Below are 11274 nucleotides of genomic sequence, written 5' to 3'. Positions count from 1 at the left end.
AAAACCTAGAAATAGTACGAACCAGTCCTGATGCCCTGTGTACTTCTAGAAATAAGCTGTGGACTGAAAATGAACAAAACACAGCTTAATTTTAGGTCAACCGAAGATAAGGTGAAAAACCTCTCTCAAGATTCATCTAGTAAGTAAGTAAGTGAACTTTATTTAGACAGGGTGGCCCAATCAGCTACGGGGCTGTTATCCTGAGGGGCCCTGTATACACCTATAATAATTATTATTATGGTATGAGAAAAAAATTACAATATATATGACTCAAACACTTTTGGGTTAAAATATTATAGGATAGAAAAAATAAATAAAAACATTTGCACACTAAGAAAAAAATCTATGCAAAATCGTGTTTCATCATTAGTCGCTTAAAAGCCTCCAAGGACGCTGCCCGTTTGTATGTTTCAGGGAACGAATTAAATAAAATTGCTCCGGAGTATCTAAAGAGTTCTCCTCCCGAGGCTAAGTTTGGGTCTTGAAGGATGAATGTCTTCACGCCGACGTGTATTGTAACTATGGAAACTGTGGTTTCTATTAAAATACAGTCGGACCTCCATTAAGCGGCCACCCTGGGGACTTTAAAAACTGGCCGCTTATAGAGGTTGGCCGTTGAATAGAGGTATCGAATACAGCACTTTACGGTCAAATAATAATTTGGGACTTTGGAAAGTGGCCGCTTAATGGAGGGTGGCCGCTTAATAGAGGTCCGACTGTAATCAGAAAGATACTGGGGCACTAAATCATTAAGACATTTGAAGACTAAGAAAGATTTGTTCCTTTTCCTGATAGTTTCTAAGTTAGGCCATCCTAGTGTCTTGAGAGCTTCGCTGGTGCTATCTCGTCTGACAATTATACGTGCTGCTCGATTTTGTAGGCGCTGTAATCTACTCTTGCACTCAACAGAGAATTCACCCCAGGCCGTGTCGGTGTAGCAGAGGACTGGTAACACGAGACAGTTGTATACGCATTTCGCTGCCTTAAGCGTTAAACATGATCAGATGCGGCCGAGTAGACACAAGCGCTTGTTAACCTTGGTAAACACTTTACTAACATGCTCTTTCCATGAGAGGCATTCGTCAAGGGTGACCCCTCGGTAGCAAAAATTTCTCACCCTTTCGATGTCACTGCCACGAAGCTGGGTCTTAAAAGAGGCATTTGCAAGTTTCTGTTTAGTACCAAAGAGCATACATTTGGTCTTCGTGAGATTTAGAACAAGCTTGCTGTTTTTCATCCACTGTTCAACTCTTTGGAGGTCTTCTTGGATTTCCGTCATGATGCAGTCTGACTCCGAGCCATTGGTATATATGACGGTATCATCTGCATACATGCTGATATTGGATCGCAGTAAGCACTGTGGGAGGTCGTTGATATAAAGCACAAAGAGTAAGGGGCCTAATAGTGAACCCTGAGGTACACCATAATCCAAGGGAAGGCTAGATGATAGTTCTTTCCCAAATTTTACTCTCTGTGAGCGGGTGCAGAGATAATCCAGGAACCAGTTATAGCTTGAGCCTCGAACTCCATAGTGTTCTAATTTATGGAGAAGGCACTTGTGATCGACGAGGTCGAAGGCCTTTTTTAGGTCAATAAATACAGCCCCTGGCATTTCCTGTTTGTCCATGCGTTCCAGAATGAAGTCTGTAAGATACGTAATAGCAGTTTGTGTAGAATGTTGTTTTCTGAAGCCTGACTGATGTTCTGATAGGACATTGTTTGTAGTTAGGGAGGAGACCAGTTGTACTTGAACCGTACGTTCCATTATCTTTGAGATAAGTGGAAGCACGGAGATCGGGCGGTAGTTGTTTACATCATCTTTTTCCCCGGACTTGAAAATGGGCGTCACTTTGGCTTGAGGGATAATACCCGTCAAGCTTGATAGATTTTTGAGATACGCAATCGGTTTGGCTATTTCGGGTGCTGCGTCCTTTAGAACCCTAGCAGGGATTCCATCGAGACTGGTGGCTTTTGATGATTTTAGCTTGCACAGTTCCTGTTTGACAAGCGTTGGGCTTACATCCCTTAGAGTAAAATCCCGGTCTACTCTAGGTGTAAATACTCTAGGTATCGGGGTGTGAGAAAAATGCCTACATAAACTACCAGCAATGGTTGTAAAAAACTTATTAAAGTTTGTTGCTGAGAGGTTCTCAGTTTCAGTTGTAGTTTTTAATTTCCTTGGCAGGATCTGGCTGAGTGTTTTCCACATTTCTTTCGAGTCCTGTTCATCAGAGAGGCGAGTGGAATAATATTTTGTAATATTTGAGTTTCAGATTTACTGCATTACGCAATCTTTTATATCTGCTACAGTGAACCTCGTTGTTTGTTTTGATGGCCTTTTTGTGGTGGTATTCTCTCTCTCGCATCAGGTTCTTTATTTCGGGTGTTAGCCGGCGCGTGACAATTGGTGCATGTTTGTCAACTACAGTTAAAAACATATCTTTGAAAGAATTCCACTCCTCATCAGGGGCCCCGGAGGAATTTGCTAGTTCTAATATGTCCCATGGGACGTAATGTAAATCAGTTTTGAACAATGTTGGATCGTAGTTTTTGTAATTTCTGACATCAACAAACCGAGGCGGTGGAAGTTTGATTCTGTGTAGTTTCCTAAAACCAGCGATCGCGCAGTGGTCGGAGAAACCGATCGGGGTGACACTGGAGACGTATAGTTCAGGTCTTGAGGTTAAAAATAGATCAATTAAAGACCTTGAATTCTCTGTTATTCTGGTAGGCTCTGTGATAAGTTGTTTCAGATGAAATAAATTTGTTAATCGCTTAAACTTCATTGTCGCGGTATTTGGAGCGATATAATTGAAGTTAAACTCTCCCAGCAAAATAGTTTCAGTTTCATTGGTTGTAAGTTTGTCAAGCATTTTCCCAAGGCTGTCAGTAAAGATAGTAGCATCAGAGTCCGGTGGTTTATAGATAGCACCGACCAAAATTATTTTCCTTTGGTGTACATGCGTTTGTCCCAGAACAGAGTGGAAGCAAAAAATGATTGAATTTTTCTAGCCTGCGTGGCCGGCGTAATCAGGGAAGGGGAGCATTTTTTCCCGCCTCCCTCGCTCCGCCTCCCTTTCCCCGATTTACGCCAGCCACGCATGCAGGCTAGAATATTTGCTTCACTGTTTTATAAAAGAGAGAAAGACCGATAAAGGACTAGGCAGGAATTTTATCATGATTTTCAAGAGAAATTCTTGGGCAATACCTGCAAATTATATCCCAGAATGGCAAGAAACAATCTAAAATATTCAGTCATTTATTTGCCTGAGTGATTTGACCGAGCGGCTTGTTGAAACACTGGAGACGATGTTTGGAATGAGTCATCCCAGCATGCACCTGCACGCCAGTCGTTCTCTTCGCTGTTTGCCATATTCACAGTAAAATTTTTCCTTGATCGTTCAGCAGTAGAAGACAAACAACATGGCTTTGAACGACGCAGAAGTTAAAAAACAAGTGAGTAATTGCTTTATTTGTTGCCCAATCGTTCTGTGAGCTCACATTGTAACATTATTGAGGGAGAGTTATTCGCCGGTGCGAGTTCACGTTCGACACCTTTCCTATTTTATAGATCGAACATATGATGGCATTTATTGAACAGGAGGCCAAGGAAAAAGTAGATGAGATCGACGCTAAGGTAACTGAAAGGAAACAATTATAATGGCCATAAATGATAATTTAAGCTGTGAAGTGTCTTGGAAGTTGTACGATAAGAACTGTACCGGGTAGTGACGTCACTGATCAACAGTCTGTCACCTGACATGAATCTATTTCTGTAAATTTTGTGACCATGCAAAATAATCAATTTAATGTCAGAAATTTATGTACTTAATTGTACTTCAGTGTCATGTTATTATACTAGAAACATTTCAAGTTGCTTGCATTTCAAGTCCCTTGCGCCTAAACGTGAACACATACAGCTGTACCACCAGTATTGGTGGTTTTCACCTCACACATCGTCACGTAAGTAAAAAAATGAAATCCTCAACCATTCAATAGATAAAGTCAAGAAATTGATATTTTGGAGAAGAGTGATACATAAACAACGTGTGAAAGCTACAGGGCTGTGAGATATCTTATAATCGAGTTATTCGAGAAAATGTACCACAGAAAATTACAGAGTTTAGTATGGGACGCCATGTTGATGGACACCAACATAGCCACCAACATGGTGGCCGGAAACCAGCAAAAACATCTGGAGTTTACGTTGGCTATTTCAAAGCCTTTCTTCTCTCTGCTGAACTTTCACACATTGACATAGACGTTTCTATTACATGTTAGCTGATCAGACCTAAAAAAACACGAGGCAAATCAATGTTTTCATGTACGTGACATGTTTAGAGCAGCAATCCTTCTGTCATGCACTGCGCAAAAATCTAAAATTCAAACTGCTCTATTTTCAAAACAAAGAATGCTATCCTGCTGAAAACAAGCAAGCCGATTCGAACTTTTTATTTTCTTTTATGTGATGAAGATAAAAACCCAAAATTGTGTTTTGTTATGAATTTCAGTTTATGACGTCATATGAAAACCGAGAATTGCTTGAACTGCATTGGCTGCCAGTACAACAGCGCGTAGTTTTTAAGATTCTATTGATGACTTTTAAATCTCTAAATGGTCTAGCCCCATCATATCTATCAGAACCAATTCAGAAGTATATTCCTCCACGTAATTTAAGATCTTTAGAACAATAACCACCTTGCTAACATGAATATAAACTCTGTAGTTATGGATTAAGGTCCTTTTTGAGTAGCCTCACCACAACTGTGGAACTCCCTGCCACTTGAAAGAAGATCTTGTGACGACTTGAATGTTTTTAAGACAAAAGTTAACACTCATCTTTTTAGGAAAGATTTTCTTTAGAATTAAATACCACATTTAGACATTTTGTACGTTAGAAATATTAGACCTAAGTATGTAAATGTAAATTTTTTATTCGGTATTGTATGGTGTAATGACATTTATTTGCTGTAATTTATTGTAAAGCGCGATTGGACATCGCTGGAAATCGCGCTATATACATAAAATATTATTATTATTATTATTATTATTCAACACTCAAGGACAGTACCTCCTAATTCAGGGGTATTTTTGCAAAGTTTATGACTAATATGCAGCAAAACAGACCTTAGCAAGGGTTATTGGAATCCAAAAAGAAAATTGAGGGTAATTGTGACATAATTAAGCAGCAATCATTCTAAAGAGCATTAAAATACACAACAATGTATAGCACTTTTATCCAAATTGAATTTGAATTATTTCTGAAAAATACGTGATTACCCCTTCAAATTGTCTTTTTGGACTCCGAAACCCCTTACTGAGATCTACTTTTCCCGCAGAGTCATAAGCCCCACAAAAATATCGTTATATTAGGAGGTGCCTTCCTTAAGAAATCTGACCTTCTCAGATAATTTACACTGAGTGCACAGAACGTATGACTTGTGTAGTAGAATGTGTAGTCCAGTGGGGGAACTAGGGGAGGGGCCTTTGCTTTGTGAGCAGCCTACTCGCTCTCCAAGAAAATGCCTTTTTTCATTCTAGCTCAAATGTTTTCACTCTGGGCCCATGGGTATGGTTTCCCACCTTTATACACTTGTAATTTCCTGAATCTGCCATTGGGTTTGTTCATGCCGTGGGGCATTTGGTGGAAATGACTGATGCATTAAATTTAATGGGATTTTTTTGAATGTCTGTGTTCTCATTTCAGGCAGAGGAAGAGTTCAATATTGAAAAAGGTCGTCTTGTGCAACAGGAAAGGCTCAAAATAATGAACTTTTTTGAAAAGAAGGAAAAGCAAGTGGAACTACAGAAGAAAATGTAAGTGAATCGTAGTTACAAGTCTTTGCATAGCAGTTCATGTTGCTGTATCAATTTATCCCACTGAGGTTTCTACTATTAATAATGAAGAACACAGTAGGGTTTGCAATAAAGTATCCTTGCATTAAAGAACCAAAACAACTAAATCCAGGATTTTCAGTTTATAATTCTTTGATGGGCTAAATGGTGAAAATAAAATTGTGAAGTGTTGAATGGTGCTGTTTTATTCATACCAATCTACAAGAAAAGCTTGGAAAATTACATAGCTTGATGCAGCCTCAGGGAATTTCACTGACTATCAACTCTTATTAAAGGCCCTACAAATCACAAGCAGCATGCATACCAACATGGAATACATTTGATGATGCATAAATGTTGCTAGCTTGCATACAAACATTCCTCTACATGTACATTTCCTTGGAAAATTCATATATGCTATAGAACTGGTTAAAGGGGCCATTAGAAACATATTAGTGGTATTGTTTTGTTTGATCTTTCCTCGGATTAAAAAAAAATGTTATTGATGATGTGTAAAGGGTCAGAAGTTGGTTCCAACCAACACTGTGATATGGGGAGGTGGGATTGAGGGAGGGGTGAGGAACACAGGAGCAAAACTTTAAAAAAGGCAATAGAAACCAGAAAACAGACGAGGAAATTCCATGAAATAGTACAAATAGTACAGAACACCATAAAAATTTTATGTACTCCCCCCCCCCCCCCCCCACCACCACCTAAAAATAAGCAAATAAGCCCTGCGACTGATGGAGTTTACTGTTTTAAGCTGTTCACTTGGTGTTTCAAGCTACCTTTATTGTCAAACCCAACCAGTTTAGCTCTTCCCGCATCCCCCACCTTCCCCAAAAATAAAAAAATAAAAAAAAAACCAACCCCTATGATAGTCCTTGGAAGGAATATAACCCAGTGACACATAGAGGTGGGAACTGCTGGAGTGAGAGGTAGGAACAAGGAAGCTCAGACTTCCCCTGTCCATCCCACATTTTAATACATGTATAATGATTTCATTTGTAGTCAGTGGTCAAATCAGTTGAACCAGTCCAGACTTAAAATCCTCAAGGCACAAGATGACCATATTAAGGTAAAGAAAAATGTTTTACGTGCACAGTAGCTTCTTGATTGCTTTGACTGTCTTTAGTTTTTACATTGTATAACACACAGGTCAAGCATTGAATAAACGTCCATGAACACTAAATAACGTTAGGTTTGAAAATAAACATAACTAACCAAAATATTGCTTACATTCTGTGCCAGGGTGAAGATTGAGTGATACAAAGTGATTTATTCCTTTCAAATTATGTGTACACAAATGTGTGATTCGTTGCTACAAAAATTAATGTGGTCATAACACCAGTGAACACCACTCTAATATGTAATTTGGCACATTGTTCAAGCGAAAAATGAAATAACGGTGAAATAAATCACACTCCAGTCTAACTTATTTGTTATTTCAAACTTGCAGACTAAACAGGTTCTAATCCGTCCAGATAAAATTGTGTAGTCTTATGGAAAAAATACCCATGGACATATTCATTATATTCTAATCACCCTGAAACGATTATAAAATATTTTGTAACTAATTTAAATAAACACAAACACAGCATCAGGAGCGGGCATCTTGTTTATTGATACAAGGATACAGGGAGCGTTACATCATAAAGAAAATACAGTCGAACCTGTATTAAGCGGCCCTGTATTAAGCGGTCACCCTCTATTAAGCGGTCAGTTGTCAAAGTCCCGAAAATTACTTCCCTTAATTACTGTAAATTTGACCTCCATTAAGCGGTCGCGGTCACCCTTTGCTAAGTCCCGAAGAGCTGTTTCTATTGTCTTGACCTGTATTAGACGGTTACTTTGGAAAAGAAAACCATTCAAATAGTACAGTAGTTCAAACAAGTACAAATAGCACACCAGGTAATTGATTTCCTTGTTTATTTTCACAAGTCATTAAATAGCCGAATACATTACTCGAACATTACTGTTTCTGCCTTGAGGTCAAAGTCTTGCCATCATTGCGGATCGAAATCTTCTTTCATTAATTTCTGTTAAAGCCAAGTGCACGAGAAGTCATCCCCTTGAAAATGATATTCACATGGCACTTCTAGACCATAGCCACCTCATCTGTTTAGGCGCTTACCTTTAATGATGGCCTTTCCTGAATTCGATGGTCTCTTTCTGTTTTGTTACTCCCTTTCTATGTTCTATTTTTCTCAAACCATGTTATTGTTGCAGTTACTTTTAACCGAGTAAGTGATTTTTTTGGAGCGCTTTTATGCATAAGCTGTACACTAGCTACGTCATTAACTGTAATATAAAATAGCATTTTCGCCGTGTTCTGACCTGTATAATTTTTGTACAACCTGTATTAAGCGGTCAACCTGCATTAAGCGGTCACTTAGCCATTCCCCGAGGGTGACCGCTTAATACAGGTTCGACTGTAGAGCGGTGGGTAAACCAAAAAATTAAAACAAGGATGAAAATGATGCCTCGAGTGGCTCTAGCATAACTTACAAAACCTTAAATAGCCAACTAGCCCTTAGGGATTCATCATACCTGCAAGCATGCCTAAAATACTTCTACAGTTAACACGAATCATACATAATGAACATACATGTACTCTAGTGTAATAGCAAAACGTTACAAAATATATTTGCTTGCATCTTCCTCACTCAAGAAAATACTACCAACTCTGTCATTGGGTATCCATTTAACTATTATCTGTAATTAAACGTATGATAATTTTTAGTGTATTTAAACCATGTGAAAAACTGTTACATGTACATGTAATTGGGAGGTGAATATTTGGTTGAGACTCATGAGGCCCTATATTGAGAAACAGTACTTAGGATACATCTTAACTAAGGAGTTGTTCTTGAATCTGGGGCAAGATTCTTGAGGCCCTCCTAAGTTAAAGGGGCAGTATCATGGGAGATATCATGATTTGGGGCGAAAATTCAAAAAATTTCTGTATCACTAATTTAAAGAAATATTAATAGTGATTCTACTGAAACGAAAGGTTGAACGAAAATAAAGTACAACCGATTTTTAGTGCATTACGACAGTGAAAATTGAAAATGTCGGCCCGATGTTTTCAAATTTGAACCAATTTTTATTTTGGTCATCTGCCGGCAAAAATATCCATGGATAGTTTCTTTGCATTCTGATAGTCTTTTAATGGAATTTTGGTCATTATAACTTGGCTGCTACAGTAAAAAACCGCGTGTAAGAACCTAGAAAATTAAGAACCTCCTGGCAGAAATTTGCTACGTTAATACCCCAAAATATAAGAACCTATTTAGCCAAAAAATTTCCAACAGGTTCTTATATGCAGGGTTAAACTATTTTATTTATAATATTTTACCAAAAAGGTTGTCTTTAGAGATCAAAAAATTGCACAGTGAAACTAAAATTGCACAAAGTATGTTAAATGTGAACTGTTGTTATAAAACAATTCGGCTACAATTAAAAGAATGTATCATTTGTATGTAATCTTGGTCTTGGTTTAAGTGTTCCATGCCTGTATCATCTTGAAACTGGTTTGTTCTTGATTATAAGCATTTATTCTATAAAATACTGTAACAGTTTATAATGAAGAACAAACCATGATATTATACTACAGTATTTTCTACTCCGTAAAAATTAAGAACCTAATTAAGAACCTACTTAGCCTAAAATGCCAGTAAGTACCCCAAAATATAAGAACCTGTTTTGCCAAACTCTTAAAAAGTAGGTTCTTACATGCGGGTTTTTACTGTATCAATCGAATAGCGTCTTTTCGATTTTCAATGTGTTACTAAAAATGGCATGGTACTGTCCCTTTAAGATGTATCCCTAGTATTGTTACTAAGCAGTGGTCTGTTGTTATTCCAACAATAGGCATTAATTTTATTAAGAAACAATACTTAAGATGAATTTTGAGGGCTTCATGAATCTGGCCCATGGCCCCTAGTTTGAGGGGATAGGATCAGCTGGTTGGACTGATCAGGTATCACAGATCAAGTATCTAGGATCACAAGTGACAGAATTGTGATCAGCAGATGTCAGATGACAGTGGGTAAAACTTGTGCAATCAAGGATCAATGATATAATAATGATGATGATGATGATGATGATGATGATGATGATGATGATGATGATGATGATGATAATGATGATGATAATAATGGTGTAATATCAACATTTCCACGAAGGTGGCTCTTCATCTTACATTACTAAGCTTAGTGGGAGAATTATTACAATGAACGAGTTAACAATGGTGTCAATGTGACAGTAATCAGGAAGGCTACTGAATAGTTGGGCAGCACTATCTTGAAAGGTGCCATTATCTAGTGGTGTCAGTAACTAATCGTTTAGCAAGGCTAGAAATGTAACAGACGGGTCTGAAAAACCTCATTAACCTTAAGATAGGATGGCCATGATTCAAAATATAAGGCCTTAAATACAAGTTTAAGTAAATGAAAGTCTCTTCTTTCCTTAATATTGGAAGCCAACCTATTTTTAAAATATCATTAGGTATTTAGGGATGAGAAACTTTGTATTAAAATGGGATCAGTAATAAAGAAGTATTTATTTAGTAATTTGTAACCCTTTGGTGCCCCTGTTATAACTTATGACAGAGTTGATAACATTACCTACTGTGTAATTTCTCTACAGGGTATACTTGATGAAGCTGTTCAGCAGCTTGGTAAGGTGACACAGGACAAAGCACGGTATGAACAAGTTTTGAAGGGACTTATTATGCAGGTGAGAATGAACAAACGCTGTGCTATGAGACAACCTTATTCCATTTTTTTGTTTGTTGGTTGGTAATTTTTTTTTAGTAAAATGACATGGTAAATAACCTATTAAAGAAATATTGATTTGTTGTTCTATGGATATGGTGGAGCGTATACATATACATGTCATTTGGTATGTTTTTTTTCAAAAAAGCTGTTACAACTGTACAAGATCATCGTGTTGATTAATACTAAAAGCCATGGCAAAGAAGAGCTTTTTCCCATTTTAAATGCATCCAGTCTAGACTGGGAATTGTTTTTTTTAATTGAAGGAATGCGTGAAAAAAAAAAGCCCTGAGTGACGACTTCCAGAAAAATTTTATATGGGAGCATAAAAAAAGTCTTTCACACTTTGATACAATGTATTACAATGTTAATCATTGTCCAAAGAAAACCGATAACTTTTTGGCAATTTCACTGAATAATAATATAAAATCTTATTATAACCAGGAACTCAAGACAAAATAATTTCATTCAAAACCTCATCAGGACAACAATCCCAACATCACTGTGGGTTGTTTTGTTTCTATGCACTCTTTCAACTGTAGTTTGTTATTCCTCAGTCCTCTATTATTACATCTCTTTACAGGGACTGTTTCAGCTTCTTGAGACATCTGTCACTATACGATGTCGTCAGCAAGACCTTGCTGTTGTGAAGGTAGTGAAA

General features: G+C 37.6%; 1 protein-coding gene across 1 annotated transcript in view; it reads left to right on the top strand.

Moving 5' to 3' along the window:
- Positions 1-11274, top strand: part of LOC146475009 (V-type proton ATPase subunit E-like) — a 164751-nt gene that overhangs the window by 148264 nt on the left and 5213 nt on the right. The window contains exons 2-7 of the mRNA XM_085116782.1: positions 3369-3456; positions 3572-3637; positions 5708-5817; positions 6847-6913; positions 10486-10575; positions 11197-11265. Of these exons, the coding sequence (XP_084972908.1) occupies positions 3424-3456; positions 3572-3637; positions 5708-5817; positions 6847-6913; positions 10486-10575; positions 11197-11265 (435 nt within the window). The 5' untranslated portion in view covers positions 3369-3423. The remainder of the gene's footprint in view (positions 1-3368; positions 3457-3571; positions 3638-5707; positions 5818-6846; positions 6914-10485; positions 10576-11196; positions 11266-11274) is intronic.

This window comes from Pavona decussata, unplaced genomic scaffold, assembly GCF_977016875.1.
Source record: "Pavona decussata unplaced genomic scaffold, jaPavDecu1.1 SCAFFOLD_87, whole genome shotgun sequence".
Classification (NCBI taxonomy): Eukaryota; Metazoa; Cnidaria; class Anthozoa; order Scleractinia; family Agariciidae; genus Pavona; species Pavona decussata.
This window is presented reverse-complemented; position numbering and strand designations above follow the sequence as displayed.